The 21,494-nt window shown below is 37.9% G+C and overlaps 1 protein-coding gene across 12 annotated transcripts in view; it reads right to left on the reverse strand.

The window, feature by feature from the left end:
* Positions 1-397: 397 nt before the first annotated feature.
* Positions 398-21,494, reverse strand: part of POC1B (POC1 centriolar protein B) — a 93,172-nt gene continuing 72,075 nt past the window's right edge. For 10 of the 12 annotated variants that reach the window (XR_011994903.1, XM_072724553.1, XM_025992210.2 and 7 more), the window contains 2 exons: positions 5,718-5,936; positions 398-2,057 (listed from right to left, as the gene is read on the reverse strand). Coding sequence is in view for 9 of the 12 variants with exons in the window: in XM_072724553.1 (XP_072580654.1) it covers positions 1,953-2,057; positions 5,718-5,936 (324 nt within the window). In the remaining 3 variants the exon portion in view is untranslated. Of the gene's footprint in view, positions 2,058-5,717; positions 5,937-21,494 lie in introns of those variants that run through there. The other 2 variants (XR_011994904.1, XR_011994902.1) reach the window with 2 other exon arrangements.

A 21,494-nucleotide genomic window follows, 5' to 3' on the forward strand; every position in this document is an offset into this window, starting at 1 on the left:
GAGGGGATCAGGCGTTTCCTCCATCCGGACCACCTCTGCTGAAGGAATGGAGGGATGGGAGGTGTGGGAGAAAGGTCTTCAGCCTGGGCACCTGCCAGGACACCATACAGTCTGTGATGCCTGTAAAAATACAGGGGACACCACGTTGTAAGGAGTGGCTTAGCCCTGGCACCGGTTTCCAGAGTGTAGGCCGTGGGCCAACAAGCACCTACAGCACCTGCGAACTTGCTAAAGACGCAGACGATGGGGCCCCGCCGGCCTGGGGGGCCCGTGGTCGGGGGATAGGGCCCAGGAAACTCTGACAAATGCTCCAGGACAAGGCTAGTGCGCAGGAGACTGCGCTGGAGAAGAGGTTTAGTGTTTCAAGGTTTTAACCACTTAAAAAGAAAAGAACAACTTTCTTAAAGGTAAAATTTTGCCTTTATTGTTTGAAGCTTGAGACATTGTAAACAAAAATCAGTATGACATTTCATTTCTTAGTCTTTTGAATGAGGCTATAAAAATACAATGCCACTTAGTCTTTATAAACTCTTGAAAACGTCTAGAAGTTCACACCTAGTAGGATACAAAAAGGCACTTAAAACACACAATGAGGTGATTTTAAAAAAAACACAAGACCACTGTATAGATATGATTGAAATTGCTTGGGAAAAATTTATAAATACAGAATCCCACATAAATAGGACTTGACTTTTTCTTCTTTTTTCAAAACATGGATGGCATTTCCCCATTTTATCTACAGACAGCATAAATGTGAACTGCCCTCTCCCACCTTCTTTGTTCTTGATTTAGGTTAACAGAAAAACAAGCTAACATTAATTTGTTTTTCTTCAATTTAATCTCTTATTTATTTATTTATTTATTTATTTATTATTATTTTTTAGGTAAAACAAAATTCTTAAGTTGTAACCAACCATGCTTAGCATTTTTTGGAATGCTAGACTCATTTCCATTTTGTTTCAAATCACAATTCACTTTCATTTTAAAAAAACAGGAAGACAATGATGTGACTATAATAGGTACTTATTACTCAGACACCAAAATCACCCTAAGCAACAACATTTCCAAAGCACATGGATATATGTGTATGTGTGTGTGTGTAAATATCACGGTTGCGTCATTCAAGCATCAGAGCATACTGAAATCCCACTAGCGCCCTTTTGTAACCTGGGGTCATAGGTCTGGACACAACCCAAATCAGTAAGTGCACTCATCCACGAGAGGAAAGACGTGCACTTTACGCATCTCTAGCTCTTCATATTCTTTCAGGCTGGGCAAAGGATAAGCCATGTACACCATAAATTAAGTAAAAACCCACTGCCCTGTGTCACATATGTGCTGTTGTTAATTAAAATAAGTGCATTCTTGCTGTGGAAATTCTGTGCTTTGGGAATTTTATAAGATCATCATAACAGGGCATTGTTAAAAAACAATAAAAAAAATTTTTTTTGAGCTGACATTAACGTGAGTCAGGCTACTAACTTGGTCCCTGCATACAGGATGCTGTTTTAGGGGTAACAGCATTACTTCACCCCAAGGGCGTTTTTCATGAAAGAAATACATCCATTGCTTTAAGGAATTGCCTGAATGTGATCAGTTGAAAATAATTTAACAATGAAATTCAGAGATTTGCTTCCTTTCCTGGCAGGATTTGGTCTATAAACAAAAACTGGCATTTACAATAATATGGGGGAAAATATAGAGCCATGTGAATACTTACCACTTTATTACTGCAATTGTAAACGGTAATGATTTGAATTCTCCTTGACATTGATTTGTGTGTTTAAATTAGTCATTAATCATGCCTTTTCTGTCTTTTGTTCTGTTGCTCACCCTTTTAAGAAATGCCATGATAATGAGTACATGGTTGTGTTGCATGAAGCATCGTGTCCTACCTTCCTGAGCATATGTGCGTGTGTTCATTTAACATGCCTCTGCTCACACTTTTCTGGTTAACTTTTCTGTTGGATAACGTTGAATAGCCTTTGCTGATTTTCAAGGCAGTCTTTCAGCTTATCCTCTGTCAATGTCAGTCGCTGCTCCAAGATTGAAACAGTCTGCAAAGGGAGGACAAAATAATCAATACCTGGTGACCTGATGGTGAGGAAAATGATGGTCATCTCTGCATAGGAGATCCTTTTAGGAACGGGAACGTCCACCCCTCTGCCAGGAAGGGTCTCAAAAATTAGCCCCAGAACTTGTCCTGCTTCTGGGCCCTACAATTGGCCAAGGTACTATCAGGAAATGTGAGGAGAAGATAAAAACTGATGCCTTTGGTGAGAAAACAGAAAAAACGAGGCCTCTGTAGACAATTCTTGTCTGATCTCCTGAAGCACCAATGTCAGGGAAGAGGCCACAGGAAGCATTCAATGAGTCCTGCACGCTACACAGCAGTGTGGGGAGTGGGGAGGGTTGGAATGACACATGGCCAGCCCAGGTGTTACTTATATGTCATCATTGATCACTGTCACAATCAATCCATGGTGCACCCTATCTATACCAGCTGGACACCTAGTTTACTTCAAAAATATTATAATGACCGGCATCGGTTCTCAAACCTTGAAGATAATCACAGCACCTCACAGGGATGTTAGGAAGACTGAATGAAGTAATGCACATAAAACACTTTATATGAGTGCCCAGTACACAGGACTTGATGAATCTTAGCTCTTCTAACTCCTTTGGCTAATAAATGAGCATGTAATCACACACACACACACACACATACACACACACACACACACACGAGTACTACTTTAAATCTGGCAAATCTAATTTTTTGTGATGTTGACCACTTCATTTTCAATCTCTTAGATTTCTTTTAAACTTTTTATTATAGAATAAAATGGATTCAGGAAGCTGCACAAAACACATGTCCCTGAATGAATCTTGAAGAGAAAAATCCCTTTATAACTGGCATCCAAGGTCAAGAACTAGAACTGTGCCAGCACCCCTAGACTTCTTTCCAAGGGCCTCTCAGAATCCCTACTCCTGCCCTCCCCTGACAATCGCCACTATCCCACCATTAGAGTAATCGCTCTCTTGAATTTCTTTATGGTTTTATCTTTCAAGTGTACATTCTTAGAGACCATAATTTTGTCTCGTCCATTTTCAAAGTTTGATATGTCATTTAAAGTTCCTTTTACTTTATAGCTTCTTATCCTCTCTTTCTTAACAGTTTGTTGACAGACTCAGGCCATTTAGAGTAGAGTTTGTCTGTATTGCTTTCACTAGACTGAATTGTAAGAACAGCATGCTAAGGGTGCAGGTCAGTCTGTTCTGGTCTCTTATTTTCTATAAATTGGCAGCTGGATTCAAAGGCTTGATTTGACTCAGATTAGATCTGTAAGACTATAACTCTACTAAGACCTATAGTTAAGACTACAGGTAGCGGTCTATTTCACTAGAAGGCATGTTAATAAGGTTTGATCATTTCTTTTCTCTTGACGTTGGATAACCAAGCAGTTGAGGAAAGTGTCTCTTATTTATAAATTATCCCAACTAATAAGTTTTTTAAATGATGGAATTAGAATACCATCATTTATAGTCCTCAAGAATGAGTAGATCTAGGCGTTAAGCTTGGTTATCCAGTGGTGGAATTCATTAAGGAAAGGCAAGATAAAGGCCTCGTCATTTTAGTCCACAAGTTTCAAGATAATAAACTGATTCCCTATGGCCCTCTGAAGGTAAACAATTTTTAAAATATTATTATTTAATTGCTTTTGCTTTCATATTCCATGCTATAGATTTTGACTAATTAAAAATTATGTTGATAATATTTTCTACTATTTCTAAGTTAGCTTTATGGGCCAAGCATTTTGCCATATACATGTATTATCACAATTCCACATGCTAAGGCTGTTGGTATGTATATTATCAACACCTTTAAGACTGGGTAACTCAATTTATCTACCATATAAAATGTAATTTTATTTTATTTCTCATTATAGTTCAGTGCAAATAAGTTATAAACACTGCAACTGAGTCAAGAGATGTTCAGTCATCTGGAATTAAAGTGAATCAGACCATGTTTTACTTACTATTTGCCCACAGAGGCACTGTTTCTATTTTGCAAGTGTGTTGTGCTTGCTTTAACCTCTTCAATTATAAAAGAAAGCCAGCTTTTAAAAATTAAAAATAAAAAATCTTAGAGACATTTAGTAAATCTTAAACTACTCATTCAACCTTGAATCAGGTAAGAAGGAAAGATGGGTCATGAGGCTGAATAGAGAATGGAAAGATTCACTCGGGAGAGGCTCTAAGAAGGACCTGACATTGAATTTGACAGTGTACGTGAAGAAGTCATGGCGATATGGGAAATAAGTCAACCAAAGCCAAATCTGGCATGAGGCCAAAAGGGAAGCTGCCTTTAAAGGGAAGGCACATCTGATAAATACAGAGAGGGTCACCCCTAGCACAATACTGCAAAGTGAAAGTTAGTGATTTTACTATGATTTTCATTAAATAAATCCTGTGATGACTAAAGTTAGTGATTTTACTATGATTTTCTTTAAATAAATCCTGTGATGACTCTAAGTTCTCACATGGCTCTTTCTCACAATCTTTCAGGACCCCAAACCCATATACATCCCCTTGCTTTGAAAGGCCCGGAGATGTCATCTATGGTTTTAGTATTCGTTTAATTAGTGGCTCTAAACCTTGGCTGTAAAACAGAATCATATGGGGTGCTTAAAAAGACAAATGACAGGGCCTTACCCCAGACCAATGGCAATGATCTTCTGGAGATGAGAACTGGCCATCTGTGTCTGTACGTTTTATAACCAGGTGATTATAATGTACAGCCAGTCTTGAGAACAGAATGAGATGATTTCTATATAAGAGCTATTTCAACTTGAAATAAGTATTCTAGAAAAGTAACTAACATCTCTCTAGCTCACATTATAGCCTCTCTTTATAACTTGTAACAGGGTCTGCTCTGGCAAATATTGGCAACCTCATTCTATAGATCAGAGGAGCAATAAGACTTCTTCAGGGAAAACACTGAATCAGCAGAAACCTTTGATGTATCCATTTCAGTGCAACACTTCCCTTAAATGACATCTATATCTACTGACCAACAGTTGGAAGACCTTTGGTATATAAAAATCCACAGTATGCCTTCTTTGCGAAGGTAAAATGGTATCAAAGGACGAGGTAACATTCTAAAACAGGTATGCAAAAACCATCACCTCCAGAAGAGCACGACATCCACATAACACAGCTTTGGAATGAGGAAAGCTATATCCTGGATGGTGAGAATATTTTCACTGTGGAGAACTATACACATTGTCAAAATTTCATACTAACCAAATGTGTTAATCATTTCTCTCATGGCCCTAAAGATTTCTTTGATAGTGTCCTAATCTGAACAAGAGACATCAAAAATCTTCGGGTAAAATATTACTGAGCAGAATCAGAGACATTTATAGCATGGAGTACCACTGCTATCATTCTTAGTCTCCACTGTTCCTTCTAGCCTCCAGATGGCAGGTAGGGCACAATGGCAGGTGCACATCTGTGCATGAGTGCGTGTCAATGCACACATGCATATGTACACATGGGCTCTGACCTTACCTGTGCGAGATCTTCTGATGGCAGCTCAGCCGAGCATGCCCTGCTGTACTGATTGCCACCCTGAGCTCTGCTAGTTCTGCAACCTGCTGTAGCCAGGACTATTCTGTATAACTTACCCCTAAGTACAAAGCATGCTAGCCCACCTGTGTCAAAACATTGAGTTGCTCCATAATGTGCTCTAAAGCGTCAGTCACAGCGAGCGGGATGCTTCTTTGGCTCTCAGAAGGGATGTCACTCATGTCTTCTGTTTTCTTTTTCAAGGCTGCTGGTGAACAATCCGGTGACAATAAAGAAGGGTTCAAGAAATATCTGCTGATCTCTTCACCCTTGTCTGGTAAGGTCCTAACAGTGGTATCCGTTGTCTTTGACATCATGGAAAAGATAGGAGGAGTTATATTTTCTAAGATTTAACATGATATATAAATATATATATTTTAATATTCTTCTTCTAAATACCCAGCTTTTATTTAATTGTTTGTCTTCAACTCCAGTATTATAGAAATTACAATTACAGGGAGAAAACAAAACTAATAATGAACAGAGAAAATACACCATTTTCCTTGATTTTTAAGATGAAATATGCTCTGTATGTATCTGAGAGATGAGGCATCCTACCACTAAAAGAACTGGTAGATGTAGTATAATTTTAATTAAAAACAAATACCACATCAAGATGACCATTATTTTTTAAAAAATGGGAAATAACAAGTGTTGGTGAGGATGCAGAAAAACTGGAACTCTCATGCATTGCTGGTAGGAATATAAAATGGTGCAGCTGCTGTAGAAAACAGTTTGGCTGTTCCACAAAAAGTTAAATGCAGAATTACCATATGATGCAATTCCACTGCCAAGTACATGCCCAAAAGAACTGAGAGCAGGGACTTGAACAGATACTGTTATCAGCAGCTTTATTGCCAATAGCCAAAGGTGGAAACAACACAAATATCCACCAACAGATAAATGTAGAAACAAAACGTGGTACGTACATACAATTGAGTATTGTATATACAAAAATGACTGGAATTTTGATACATGCTACAACATGATGAACTCTGAAAATACTATGCTAAGTAAAATAAGCCAGACACAAAGGAAAATAGCATATGAGCCTACTAATATAAGGTATGTTGAACAGGCAAATTCACAGAGACAGACACAGTAGAGGTCACTATGGGCCGGAGGGAAGGGGAAGGTGGAGTTATTGTCTGAAGGGTACAGAGTTTCTGTTTGGAATGATGAAAAAAGTTCTCAAAATAGATAGTGGTGATCATTACACAACACTTGGACTACTTCTTGCCAGTAAACTGTACACTTAAGAGTGGTTAAAATGGTTAACTTTTATGTTGTGTAAGTTTTATCACAAAAAAATAAAAATAAAAAAAACCCCTCCAAATATATGGAATGGACAATCTGAAAATAAAATTTAAAAAACAACTCCATTTATAATAACACCAAAAAGAATGAAATACTTAGGATAAATTTAACAAAAGTGCAAGGCTTGTGCATTGAAAACTGTAGACATCACTAAAAGAAATTAAAGAAGATCTAAATAAATGACAAGGCATCCATGCCCATGTCCATGGACCAGAAGAGCTAATACTTTTAAGATGGTAATACTCCCCAAACTGATAATGTACAGATTCAATACAATTCCTATCAATATCCTAGCTACCTTGTTTGCAAAAATTGACAAACTGAACTTAAAATTCATAAGGAAATGCAAGGAACCCAGAACAACCAAAATAACACTGAAGAATAAACTTAGAGGATTCGTACTTCCCAATTTCAAAATTCAGTACAAAAGTACAGTAGTCAAGACAGTATGGCAATGGGTATAAAGACAAACATGGCTCAATGTAACAGAACTGAGAGTCTAGAAATAAGCCCTTCAACTTCTGCCCAACTGGTTTTTGACAAGGTTGCCAAGATAATTTAATGGGGGAAAGAACAGTGTTTTCCACAAATGGTGCTGGAAAAACTAGATGTCTAAACCCAAAAGTATGGATTTGAATCCTTACCTCTCACACCATATACAAAATTACTTTAATATGGATCATAGACTTGAATATAAGAACTACAATTATAAAAAAATTCTTAAAATACACAAGTAAATTTCCCTGGCTTTCCATTAGACAGAGGTTTCTTAGACACAACACCAAAAGTACAAATGACTAAATGAATAAATAAATTGGACTTTATCAAAATTAAAAACTTTTGTGCTTAAAATGATACCAACAAGAAACTGAAAGAAAAAAACCCCCACAGAATGGAAGAAAACATCTGCAAATCATATATTTGATGAGAGTTGTTTAAGAATGTATAGAGAACATGTAACTCCTATAATTCAAATATAAAAAGAAAAATACCTCAAAAAATGGTCAAAGGATCTATCTGAATGAATGTGTCTCCAAAGACACACAAAATGACCAATTAGCTCATAACAAGATGCTCAACATCATTAGCCATCCGGGAAATGCAAATCAAAGCCACAATGAGATATCACTTCATACCTACTAGGATGAATAAAATAAAAAAGACAGAATATAACAAATGTTGGAGAAGGTACAAAGAAATCAGAACCCTCATATATTTGCTACTGGGATTGTTTAATGGTGCAGACACTTTGAAAAAGAGTTTTGGTAGTTCCTTAAAAATTTAAAACATAGAATTACCAAAAGACCTAGCAATTCCACTCCTTGCTATATGCCAAAGAAAAATGAAAACATACATCCACACAAACTTGTACATGAATGTCGTGGAAGTATTATCCATAATAACCAAGATAATGATAACAATCCATATGCATCCAAATGTGGTGATAATGAATGGATTAACAAAATGTAGTATTTCTCTACAGCGAATATTATTTACTCACCAAAGGAATGGAGTACAGAACATGCTAGCATGTGGATGAGCCTTGAAAACATTAGGTTAAATTAAAGAAGCTGTAGGATACATTGTATGTACAATCATACATTGTATGATTCCATGTATATGAAATGGTCAGAATAAATAAATATATGAAGACAGACTGAGATGAGTGGGTTGCCAAGAGGAGAGAAGAAGAGGGGAGAGATTGGTAATGGTATGAGGGTGATGAAAATGTTCTAAAATTCTGGGGCGCCTGGCTGGCTCAGTTGGTAGAGCATGTGACTCTTGATCTCAGGGTCATGAGTTTAAGCCCCATATTGAGCAGACGTGGAGACTATGGGGAAGAAAGGAAGAGAGGGAAGGAGGGAGAGAGGAAAGAAAGGGAGGAAGAAAGTGTTCTAAAATTCTTTTTGGAGTGGTGAAATACTTTAAAATTAGATAGTGGTGATTGTTATACAACTTTGTGAATATACTAAAAACCATTACATTATAAACTTTAAAAGGGTGAATTTTATAGTATGTGAATTGTATCTTAATAAACCTATTATGAAAACAAAAATACAAATATACACATCAGAAAGTTAAAATATTTTTTTAAAGATTTTATTTACTCATTCATGAGAAACACACAGAAGGAGGCAGAGAGAGAAACAGATTATCCTCGGGGAGTCCAACGTGGAACTCAATCCTGGGACCCCAGGATCATGCCCTGAGCCAAAGGCAGATGCTCAACCACTCAGCCACCTGGGAGTCCCAGTTTTTTAAAAATTTTAATCAATTTTACATTGCTGATTATCATGTGAGAGTTCCTGAGAGAGGTTACCTCAAACGTGGGAAGTATACTGATGATGATGATGGTGGTGGTGGTGATGACAATTAGCATACAGAGCTTACTATGTACTTGGCACTGTTCCAAGTACTTTACACTTATTAACTGATTTAATCTCCACAATAATTTCATCAGGTAGGTTCTGCTAATATTCCCATTTTACAAATGACGAAACAGAGACTCAGGGAGATTGAATAACTTGAGCAGACCACAAGAAAGATGTATGAACCACAACCAATCATACATCTCAGAGATGCTGAAGTATTCCAGGTACTGTAACTTTGGGATCAAGGCCACTTTCTTTATGAGGCTCCCAACCATTTTTGTTTTTTGTTTTTTTTCGCTCCCAACTATTTTTGTAGGAAGATGAAAACTTCCAAGTTTCCCTCTGTCATAATCTTACAAATTCACCATTTGTTGAAAATAATAAAAACGAACTCAAAATCCACCAATCACAATTCGTTTGTTTTGAAAGGATGTATAATGCACGTTTTCATACTCCTACCCAGCTAAGTGTATCTGCTCAAAGTCTCTGTTTGTTCACTCGGCACATACTCAGGGGGCCTTGCTCCGTGCTAGGCACCCTTCCAGGCCGTGAGAACCAGCAGTGGGCAGCGTTCTCCTGAAGCTTTCATTCTGGACCCTTCAGAATGAAAAGTTTGGTAACTTTTCTACTTACCATCCTCAGAAATTTATGAACTTATATTTTGTTTGATTGTCTAGCAGGCTACATTTATCTTCAAAACCCATCCTGGTCACTGAGTTTTGTTTGGGGCCAGCAACAAATAAATTACTATGCTATGACATGTGGAGGTAATGGAAAAAAGCAAAGGGTAATGGCAGAGAAAGGGGGAAGTATGAAGTCTCCATCCCACATCCCACAATATTAGCCAACAGATGTCTCTCTCTCTCTGTTTCTCAGAGGTATTGGAACCTAGAAATTAGATTATTTCTCACCAACCAACCCTGACTTTGCATCCTGTTTGGGGAAGTTTTAACACACTCACTCATTAAATTTTAAAAAAAAATTGAAAAGGGAAAAAATACATTTGATATTCTGGGTTATCCGAAGTCCCTCAAATGAGGCTGCTGTCCATGCTGTTCCCAATCACCTAGGCCCTCTCCTACCTCAAAGCTGTTACTACTCATTTCCTGGGTAAATGCTTACTGAGCACCTATATCATACCAAATATTTACCGATGTTAAATGGGAGTATGGTGCAAGCCTTGCTCTTAAAGATTCTCTGTTGTGGTGAGAGAATTAAGACAGAGCAAGGCCTAGAACCCCCGCAGCACCTGGCACATCACTGGCATTGAAGAATGACAAAGAAACACTAGCAGACAAGTGACTATAAGACTGCAAACAAGAACAAATGCTTTGGTGCTCCATAAAAGGAAGAAATCACACCATGTTCCCTTAGTGCCTACTTTTATTGCTGACAGTTGAAGTACAGTGAGGTAAAGGATTCATTCATTGATTGAGTCAGCAAACGAAGGCCTCCTATGCTGGGCATTAGAGCTATGGCAAAGAGCAAGAGGGATGCGGTACTTTCCTTCGTGGAGTTTTGAGTTCTCTGAAAAAACATTCATCCAAAAGGATGGCAGGACAATCGTTACCCCTAAGTTTTCCTCGGATAGGTCCACATTTGCCACCTCAAAGATGGGAAGTAGATCCTCACCAAGTGCGTGAATAAATCTGAGTGGCTGAGAAACCCTTACCTCTGCAGATTAAAAGCCTTGACTCTTCCTTTGAATGTACAAAATAAGAGAGAGTTGACTGATGCAGACAACTTTGATATGTCCTGAGAACTAGATACAAAGCCTCTGACACTCTGCGGGCCACTGACTCTTAACAGACTGTTCAGATGCCATGGTAAAATTAATGCATAATTTTTCATTTGTCACTTACATTAGAGAATGAATTTCTTAGATATATTAATAGAAATGAAAATCATGGCATTTGCAAGCAAATTTTTATCAGGAAGTGAACCATTCAAAAATGTAATCAAGTGCTCGCTTCAGCAGCACATATACCAAAAATGTAATCAAGGTCCACACATTTAAACTATTACTATTTATATCATTAACAATGGAACATTCAAGATACTGTGCTGCTCTGTTACACACTGAAGTTCATGCATTATATTTATTTCCTTCCTCCTTTCCTTCTTTCCTCTTCCTTCTCCCCTCTCACCGTCTCCCAATCCAGGCGAGGCAGCCAGAACTAATCACTGGTGCCCCTTCACTCTCGTAAGCCATCAGGCCTGCCATCAGTAGAGCACTGTCACCATCATTTCTTGTTATATTTGTGTTTACATGTCTATATCCCAACTAGTTAATGAGAGAGAGTATCTTGAGGGCAGAAGCCATAACTTCAACATCTTTTTTTCTCAGGTGTCTAGCATAGTGCATGCGATACTGATAAGGTTCGCCAGTTGTTGAGTTGAATTCATGGATCTGATTCACTGAATTCACTGTCCTGTATCAGTTGAGCCATCAACAAAATATAAATGTTAATAATTTGATAGTATTTAGAGAGAAGTAAAAAAACCAAAGTTAAGCCAATACCATTCTCTACTGAAAATTACTATCTGAAATGCCCCCTCAGAGTCACAATGAGGTAGCAATTGAAGTATTTATGACATAATAAATTTATGCTCTGACATAACTGCAAATTTGCAAATCACTTTTTGATTTTCACTCCCCCATCCCAGCATATCTGATGGTTTCTGATGGCCTAGCATAAAGACCTTCTCAAAAGTAGGCATTTCACGTGTGAAGATAATCAATGATTTGGACTCCAGATATATCTTTAATAAATGGGTTAAAATAAATCAGTTTTCACTTATAACTAATATTTTTAGTTTTGGTTTAATTCTGTAAGTAGAAAACCGAACAGACAAAAGTCAAAAAGTCTATCCAGAAGTGGTTTTGACCTCTCCAACTAAAAAGTGAGTTTCCCATCATTGAAAATTCTAAAATAGATTTGGGATGGTCACTTGTTGGGGATCTTATGAAAAATATACAAACATGAGGTCAGGAAATTCAACTGAATGCCCTTCAAAGTCCTTTCCATTCCAGATATTCTGAGATTTTTAAATTGCAACACACAGACACAGTCACTTATAAAATGCCTGCTTGAAATAGACTAGGATAACAAAAAGTATCTTTTGCCTGTATAAAAATAAAGGTAAATATTATTTTTCAAAAGTATTTGAAATTAGTGAATTATTTATTTCCAAAAATCTCTTTATGAGATCTAAAATAATGAAGACATAACACTCATACGACATTTTTTTATTTAGCACTTACATGTCAGAAAAATTCTAAATGGCACTTACAGAAGTGTCTTAGTTTCCCACTGTTGCTGTAACAAATTGTAAGTTTAGTCACTTAAACAACACAGTCATTATCTTAAAGCTCAGGAGGTCAGAAGTCCAAGATAGGTTTTACAGGGCTAAAACCAAGGTGCCGGCAGGGCTCTAAGGGAGAGTCTCTGTTCCTTGCCTTTTACAGCATCTAGTGGCCCCTGCCTTCCTTGGCTCATGACCCCATCACTTTAATCTCTGCTTCCATTGCCCTATCTCCTTCTCTAATTCCCACGTCTCCCTCCTTCCCTTACAGGGACTCTAGTGATTATATTGCACCCACGCCGATAATCCAGAATAATCTCCCCGACACAAGAACCTTAACTTTATCACATTTGCAAAGTCCTTTTTGCCATGTAAGAAAACACATTCACACAGTCTGGGAATGGGGACATGGACATCTTTAAAGGACCCGCATGCTGCCTACCGTAAGCAATGAATAAACAAAAGAGATTCTGTTGACACAAAGTTATACTCAAGTGGGTGAAACAGGAAAATAAATATACAGATAGATGATGTAATAATGTCAGGTAATGACAAATAAAGCTGGGTAACATGCTATATTATGATACAGTTTCATTGATGATGTATTTTTTTTTTAACGGGAAAGGTAGATAACTTCCAAAGGGAAAAGTCATGAATGCCACTGGAAGTATATGATTCTAGATTTCTGTGGATAAGTTGTGGAGAGTTATTTGAAAAAAAAAATATATATATATATATTTACCAGTTTTTACGAAGGATATGAAGGGACAGTGAGATGAAGAGATACACAGAGCAAGGTCTGGAAAAGTCCCAAGTACAGGAACTTCTGTTGCCTTGAAGTTGGGGCCCTCGGCATGTAAATATTATACGCATGGGTCTATGATCACTCAAGGAGAATCAAACAAAAAAAGGGAGAATTGCAAAGACTTCAAAAAGCAGGAAGAGAAGGAGCAGGAAAAATGACTAGTGGCCCATGAGGTGGGAGAGGGTAGTAGCCCAGAAGCCAAGTGACAGAAGAGTTTCAAGGAGGAGGAGGTGAGGACCAGGACCAAGTGCTGTAGAAAGGCTGATTTAGACGAATCACTGGGGTCTTGACATCAGTGGAATGGTGGGGCCAAAAATTTAATTGGAAGTGGACTCAGAAGAGTGGAAAATGAAGAAATGGAGATCGAATAGAGCCAACTCCTTCGGGGAGTTCTGCTTTAAAGGGGAGCAGAGCAATGAGACAGGAGCTGGACAGGAATGAGGGGTCAGATGAAGTTTTCCTTTTTAAAAATGGTAAATACATTGTAAATGTATGCTGATGGAAAAGATCTAGTAGGAAGGGAGCACGGATGCCGTAAGACAGTGAGGTGATGACTATTCAGTAAATGGGTTGGCTAGGCAGTACTGAGTGCCCTGGAACTCTGCATAAAGACATTTCAAGTGCAATCAGTCGGCATGGTTGTTGGCGTATAGGAGGCAAAGAAATGGATTTAACCAGGTGGAAATCTCGTGGGAGATACAACAGAGGGGAGGAAGGCACACGGGCATGGCGGTAATAATGGACTACAGAATCTAAGGTAAAACAGAGGGACTGAGACACAGGGCGCAGGCAGCGAATAGGCAGGAGGCTCAGCGGATTGGAGACACTTCTGGGGTTGATGAATTATCAAAAGTGGAGGACTGGAGGAAGTGGTGGCCCAAGAGCAGGAGGCTTTACACTGGGCTTACCATCAGCACAAATGATTCAGTCACTGACTTCATCTGAGAATCCCGACACAGAGTATGGCTGCCTTTGAGAAGTGACTCAGAGTGCTGCTCTATCTTTAGCTCTCTCCTTGAGATCAAAATCCTGTGTTAACCAAGGAGTGGATGTACCAATCAGGAAAACAGAAAAAGGAGCTATAGGCTCACCCATGCGGGGTTGTCACAGGACCACACCAAAAGGTTCATTCTCAATTTCTAAAGTGATTAGGAAGAAAATCCTAAAGAAGAAAAACACACCTATTTTGTACATCTGCCCAGTGTCTTGTGTATCTTTGTGCAAATATACCCCACCTGCTCGAGTCTTACTGATTTAAAAGTATCTCTTGGATAAAACCATGTGAAATGCCATGTGAAATTTGCGTCTCCCAAACTACACTGGCTGAGCTGAGAAAGACTTCTGGTTTGTCCCTTGGGAGAAATCATACGTCTTTTCTCAAAGAAAGAACCTTCGGGCTTTAGGGGTAAGGTTTTACGGAGGGCTTTGATTTTTGTTCTTCAAACCAAATTGGAAATTTCATTTTTGTCAGAAGATTTGAAAAACATACCCCTATGCAGTTATCAACTCTAACATCTGAATGCTTAATTCAGTCCCCTTGGAAAAGGCAGCTGCTGCAACAAATCGACTGTCTTTGTCTTTAATCTTTATTCTCATCTCTAGAGAAGCTTATTAATTTTGAAGGCACGAACATGTAGGATACAAGTAGGACAAATAAAATCTATACAAAAATTTCCTTCTGTGTTTCACTTCTCACATGATTAGGCAAACACAAACTATGACACTTTGCTCTTTTTTCAAAAAAGCTGCATGCGTGTGCGTATCTAAATTTTGAGGCAGGTAATAGCTTATATTATACAATGATGTATTTCTTAAAGATCTTTTATATGCAAGTAAGTATTACATCTTGGAAGAAAATGGAAGTTTGACGTGGAAAGCCATATTTGGTTTAGTTTCACCCACATGTCTCAAAAGAGCCATCTGTTCACCTTTCAGAAAGCTGCCCCCTTCTCTGTGTGCACAACAGCAAGCAAGGGAAATGAATACGTGAGTGAATAAGAAATTCAACCTCACTGCAATACTAATGTTTTTCAATGAATCAGTGATCCTTTTTTTTTATCTAATAACTGTTTAAGTTGCAACTATGCTTTAAACCTTTCAATCAAAAAGTATAAAGAATAAAGCAACCCTTTCTCCTACCTTAAGATATAAAATATACCCTTTTCTGATCTTTCCTTTCCCTCTTAAAGGATACCATCATCCTGAATATGGTATATGGTATCTATCATTCCAATTCATGTCGCCTTGCTCTTATCACATCTGTATCACATTTTTTTGCATGTATTAGAACTGCACATAAAATGGTATTGTACTGTATCCTTGCAGTACTTTTTGCTAATCAACATTTTTAGATTTGTCTATGGTGACGCAGCTAAGTCTAGTTCACTTCTTTGCACTGCCAAATAGTATTCCATTGACCATTCTACAATTTATATATTCTCTCTATTTACTTGCTTTAAATACTACAATGAGCAGTCTATAAATGTCTCCTGCATACAGTTTCTCCAGAACGGAAAAGTTAAGTCAAAGTTTTACCAGATATTATCCAAAATATTGTTCAGATATTGTCCAAACTTACTCTTAAATGAGAAGGCAATCTCCCCTTTTTCTACCAAATCAATAATACTTTATTGTACATTTCCACGATTACTGGTAACTTAAACATATTTTATGTGTTTATTATCATTCTTCTGTAAATTGCCTGTTTAAATCCTTTATCCACTTTTTAATTGGTCTACCTCTTTTTTTTCTAATTTATATTTAACAGTTCTTTATATATTCTGGATACCAATATTTTGCTGTATATATATATATATATATATATATATATATATATATATATACACACATACTACATCTCCTACTTTGTGGTTTGTCTTCATTTCTATTTTATGGGATTTCCTTTATTCATACAAGTTTTTGTTTTTATTTTATGTTTAAGTTTTTGTTTTAAATGTAGTCAAATTGATCAAACTTTCCTTTGTCATTTGTGCATTTTGTATTTTGTTTCAGCAATCCTTCCCCTACCTGGAGTGTATAAATATGTTGTTTTCTTTTAGAGGTTCTGAAGTATTTTCACATTTAAGCCTTTAACTCTCCTGGTATTGATTTTGTTTGTAGCTAAAAGTAAGAAAATAATTATATATTTTTTTCAATTAGCTGGTTGTCCCAGCAACGTTTATCAAACAGTCTATTCAGGGACTAATCCATTTTCAAGGGTCTGCAAAGCCAGGCCTTTCATATACCAACCATCTAATCTGTGTGGGTCTGGGTATGCACTCCCCATTGTGAACTCTGTCTCTCCCTGTAACAAACACCACATTTAGAGCTTAATGAATCTCCAAACCTTATATTTCTTCAAGTGTCCTGTTCCAAAAATAGGCTATTTTTGGCCCTTTCTTTTCCATATGAGCTTTAAAATCACCTTTTTTTAGGTTTCATTAAAAATCTTACTGGGATATTTATTGGAATTTCCTTGAATTTGTAGATTTAGTCAGGAAAACTAGCATCCTTATGACATTGAGCCAGCCTGCCCACAAACATGGAATATTTTATCAATTTCACATTATCCTTACATGAAGACCTTATACTCTGTATTTTCTGTATCATTTCGATTTTATTATATGTGCCTCAAAAGCAAACACATTGCCACCATGTTAGTATCATGATCATTATTCAGACAGAGCCCAACTTATGATGTTTCAAGTTACATTTTTTCAACTTTATGATGGTGCAAAAGCAATACACATTCAGTAGAAATCATACTTCCAATATTAAATTTTGATCTTTTCCTGAGCTAGCAATATGCATGGGGGATGATACTCTCTGGTGATTCTGGGCAGTGGCAGTGAGCCGCAGCTCCCAGTCAGCCACATGATCTCAAGGGTAAAGAACTGTTATACTTTCAATCATTCTATTTCTCACTTTTAGTGCAGTATTCCATAACTCACATGAGATACTCAACAGTCTGTAATAAAATCGGATTTGTATTAGATGATTTTGCCTAACTGTAGGCTTAAATGTGCTAAGGGCAGGCAAGGTAGACAGGGCTAAGCCATGATGTTTGATAGGTTAGATGTATTAAATGCAGTTTATTGGGAGGTAACCTCGTTGTATGTCGAGGAAGTGCTGTACACAGAAAGCCAACCAAATAAACAGGTCAAAGTATATCCTCAAATAACTATCCTCAGTATTTTTGTAAAACATAAAGTTTTCCTAGAATCAGGGACATTACTTAGAATATATTTTTGAAAAATTATTTTCTGAGGTTGCTTATTCTCGCAGATAACTAATGCCATTTCTTAGCCTTTCCTACAGGCCTTGTTTTTTGTTCCTAAAAACTCTTCAAGTGCCAGATTCAAAAGAAGTGAGCTGTGTGTTAAAAATCATAAGATAATTCTTTTAAATTGTACACACAAAGTAAATCATGCTTTACTCAATTGAATGCGACTTTAGCTCCCTGAGTGTACTTGTTTCAGTGCTATGAAGAAGCAATTTTAAAAGAAGGATTTATCTAATCATTCAACAAAGCTACATTCAGAAAACTGGCAAGCTTTACAGAACATCTTTCAAAGAGCAAATATTGTATTTATTTATTGTTCTATTCATCATGTAGTATAATGTGAATATTATAGTACAATTAATAATAACTGTGATTGTAACAGTAATATATATTCACAGCTGTGTATGAGAACCCTTCTATCTATTATTCATTAAATCATTCAAAAAACAAAGAATGAAAGCTTTCTATGAGAATTCAGTATACACAGTGTACATTGTATTAGTTGACTTTAATTTGCATTTGCTAAATAATGAAGTCTTTCCTTATATTCCCCAAATAGATGAAATTTGGCCCTCACCTAAATCTCTATAAAAATTCAATTTTGCTTCTTAAGGCAATTATCAATGTTTTCTTGCATTTTTGCTATTTCTGACATCATATAATTTTCTGTGCTCTCATATAATACGGTGGCTATATGAATGGGACATCAAGTCACACAGACCCTTAACCTTCTATCTTTTGTGTATTAACCTTGTGACAAATTACTCCATTCCCTAGGCCTTAGTTTCTTCATTTATAAAATGAAAATAATATTGAGCTACATTATATGACATTGAGCTATATTGAGCTATATTATGACATTATAAGGTCATTGTTAGAATGTATAGAGTCTATAGTTTGTATCCACTTATCTATCCTCAATAACATATTATGTTTTCCCCTAACTCTTCTAAAATCTAATTTTGCAAGTTTCTAGAAGGGCAGAAGCCACAGCTTCCTTTCCTTCACAGAGTTGACAACTTGCTGAGTAACTCCTATGTGTAAGGCATATGGTTCAAAATAATCCCTTTATAATTAAAGTAATTAATAAAATTTGTTGAATTAAAGATATATCTCTACGCAATACACTCCAAGTTTTCCTTTTTCTTTTTTTTCACCTCTTTATATGTCTGGTTTCTCAAATTAGATAACAAACCATATAAGGGCAGGTGGCAGTCAGACTCCGTACACAAGACTGGCATTCAGAAATCCCACACTGCAAATGGTCAAAACTGCAAAGTAAGAAAAGCCCTAGCTAGGAAGAGATGGCCAGTGCTTCATCCAGCCAAAGAGGCTGAAGTGGTTCTGAAAACTTTGGTGGTGGTCATGGAGGTGGTTTTGGTGGGAATGACAACTCTGGTCATGTAGGAAACTTCTCTGGGTCAGGTGGTTTTTGGGGCAGTCAAGGTGGTGGTGGAGGTGATGGTGGCAGTGGGACGGCTATAATGCCCTCGGTAATGATGGAAGCAATTTTGGAGGTGGCAGGAACTACAGGGATTTGGGCATCTACAACAATCAATCTTTAAAATCTGGACCCATGAAAGGAGGAAATTCTGGAGGCAGAAGCTCTGGCTCCTAGGGTGGTGGAGGTCAATACTTTGCCAAACCATGAAACTAAGGTGGTTATGGTGGTTCCAGCAGCAGCTGTAGCTATGGGCAGTGGCAGGAGGTTTAAATTACTGCCAGGAAACAAAGCTCAGTAGGATAGGAGAGCCAGAGAAGTGACAGGGAAGCCACGGGCTACAACAGACTTGTGAACTCAGCCAAGCACAGTGGTGTCAGGGCCTTCCTACTACAGAGAAATGTCTTTGACAATACTCATGTGAATGGGCAAAATTTCATGATTAATTAATTGTATAATAGGTTATTTCAGTTTCTGTTCTGTGGAAGATGGAAAGCATCCCAAGAAAGGGTTTTAATGTAGTTTATTTTTTGCACTCATGCTGCCAATTGCTAAATGTAATAGTCTGATCACAGAGTTGAAAAAAATGTGTCTTTTTAAAAATGTGCTGTGTAAAGTTAGTCTACTCTGAAGCCATCTTGGAAAAGTACCTGGACAGTGTGAAGTTAGAATTCCTTCAAGGTGATACCAGGTTCCATCTGAAAATGTATTTACAACTTGCCTGGGCACAGAAGCCACAGTCTCCAGAAACCCTGGTGTAGTTGGAACTGACAGTTAATGTGCTGCGGTCTGGAGTTCGTGGTTAAAAGAACTTTATTTGGTTATCTGGCTATTAATATGATTGCTGGCACATCCTATGCAATACATCTAAACGGAATTACAGTATCAGATAAAATTAGAGATGGGACTGAAGCTTGTGCATCATCCGCTACTACTGTGTGCAATTAATAAATAATTTAATATCCTCTTGGGGAAAAAAAAAACAAACACTATCACAAAATTCAAACATACTTTTCACAGATGGCATGAGTCAAAGAGAATACGAACTAGATTCTCTAACTTTGTCCAAGAGTGGTTAGCGATCATGATAATTTATGTGCACACATGGGTGCGCGCGTGCACACACACACAAAGAGGGAGGGGAAGGCAGTTCTTAAAAGGGAAGCTGTGCCACCACTAAAATGTGTCCAATATTTCCTGCTATCAAACATAACCAGTTTCATGTGCTTCATATTTCAGTTCCGGTATTTACCAGATATGCAGCATTTCTCAAACAATCTAACGATCCATCCTGATGAACAGGACAGGATCACGCTGATCCTTGGTTCATCGTGATGGCTATAGTACTTACTACGGAGGCAGCCAGGGAACACGTGTGCAACCTGACGGCTGGATCCTTCAGGTAAAGATGCTCCAGCCTCCATCTGGGCTGGATGCTCTACCCAAGCTCCATGTCCTATCTTGGTAAACGATCTACTTGGTGGATCCCCACGTCAGTCAGCTCGTCTCCATTCCCGAAGTTACTGCTCTTGATCAAGCACTCCCCATCTTGTGTCTGGATTGCCACTGTAAACCCCACGCCTCCCGCCTCACTTCCCTCTCACGTCCCTCCTTTGTCACATTTTCAGAGTTCCTCTTCTGAAATTCAAATCTGCTCGTCACTCCCCTGCTTCAAATTCTTCACTGGTCCTCCTGAAATTCTCCAGGTGAATTCAAACACCTTCAAATAGCATTCAAGGTCATTCACATCCACTTTCATTCCTGCCCCATCTCTTGCTATCCCTTCAACTCCGGCCAAGGCTGCAGCCAGTCGGGAGTGCCCACAGGATTCTGAATTCGCCATGCCCTCTCCAGCCTTCTTGCCTATGCAGGTACTGAGCTCTGTCCTTGCCCCCCAGATAATCAGGCAAATTCTTAAAGAATCTGTTTGGGGTATCAACCCGCCTAGAAGGTTATTCCTGATTAACTTTTTGTCCCCCACCTTCTTCTTCCAGTCTGCACACACATATGTGTACACACACACATTCCTTATTTGGCCATTCTGTTCACATCCTCCCATAGCAACTTAGGCATATATCTCTATTTTTGGACTTAGCTCTTCATCTGTACGTTCTCACTGCTTGGTGCATAACAATGTTCCACAAATGTACTGAATGAAAGAAAGAATGATCTATTCAAGCCGTCTCTGTTGCTCACCCTTCTCCCCATACTCACTGCTCAACTCACTTCATACTGGCTTGCACCTGTATTGTTCCATCAAAAAAGCCCTCCCGATGGTAACCAAAAATCTGCCAAATTCGTCAACGTTTTTCAATCCTTCTCTTGGCTTTTGGCTACGTT

Source organism: Vulpes vulpes, chromosome 10 (genome assembly GCF_048418805.1).
Source record: "Vulpes vulpes isolate BD-2025 chromosome 10, VulVul3, whole genome shotgun sequence".
Taxonomy (NCBI): domain Eukaryota; kingdom Metazoa; phylum Chordata; class Mammalia; order Carnivora; family Canidae; genus Vulpes; species Vulpes vulpes.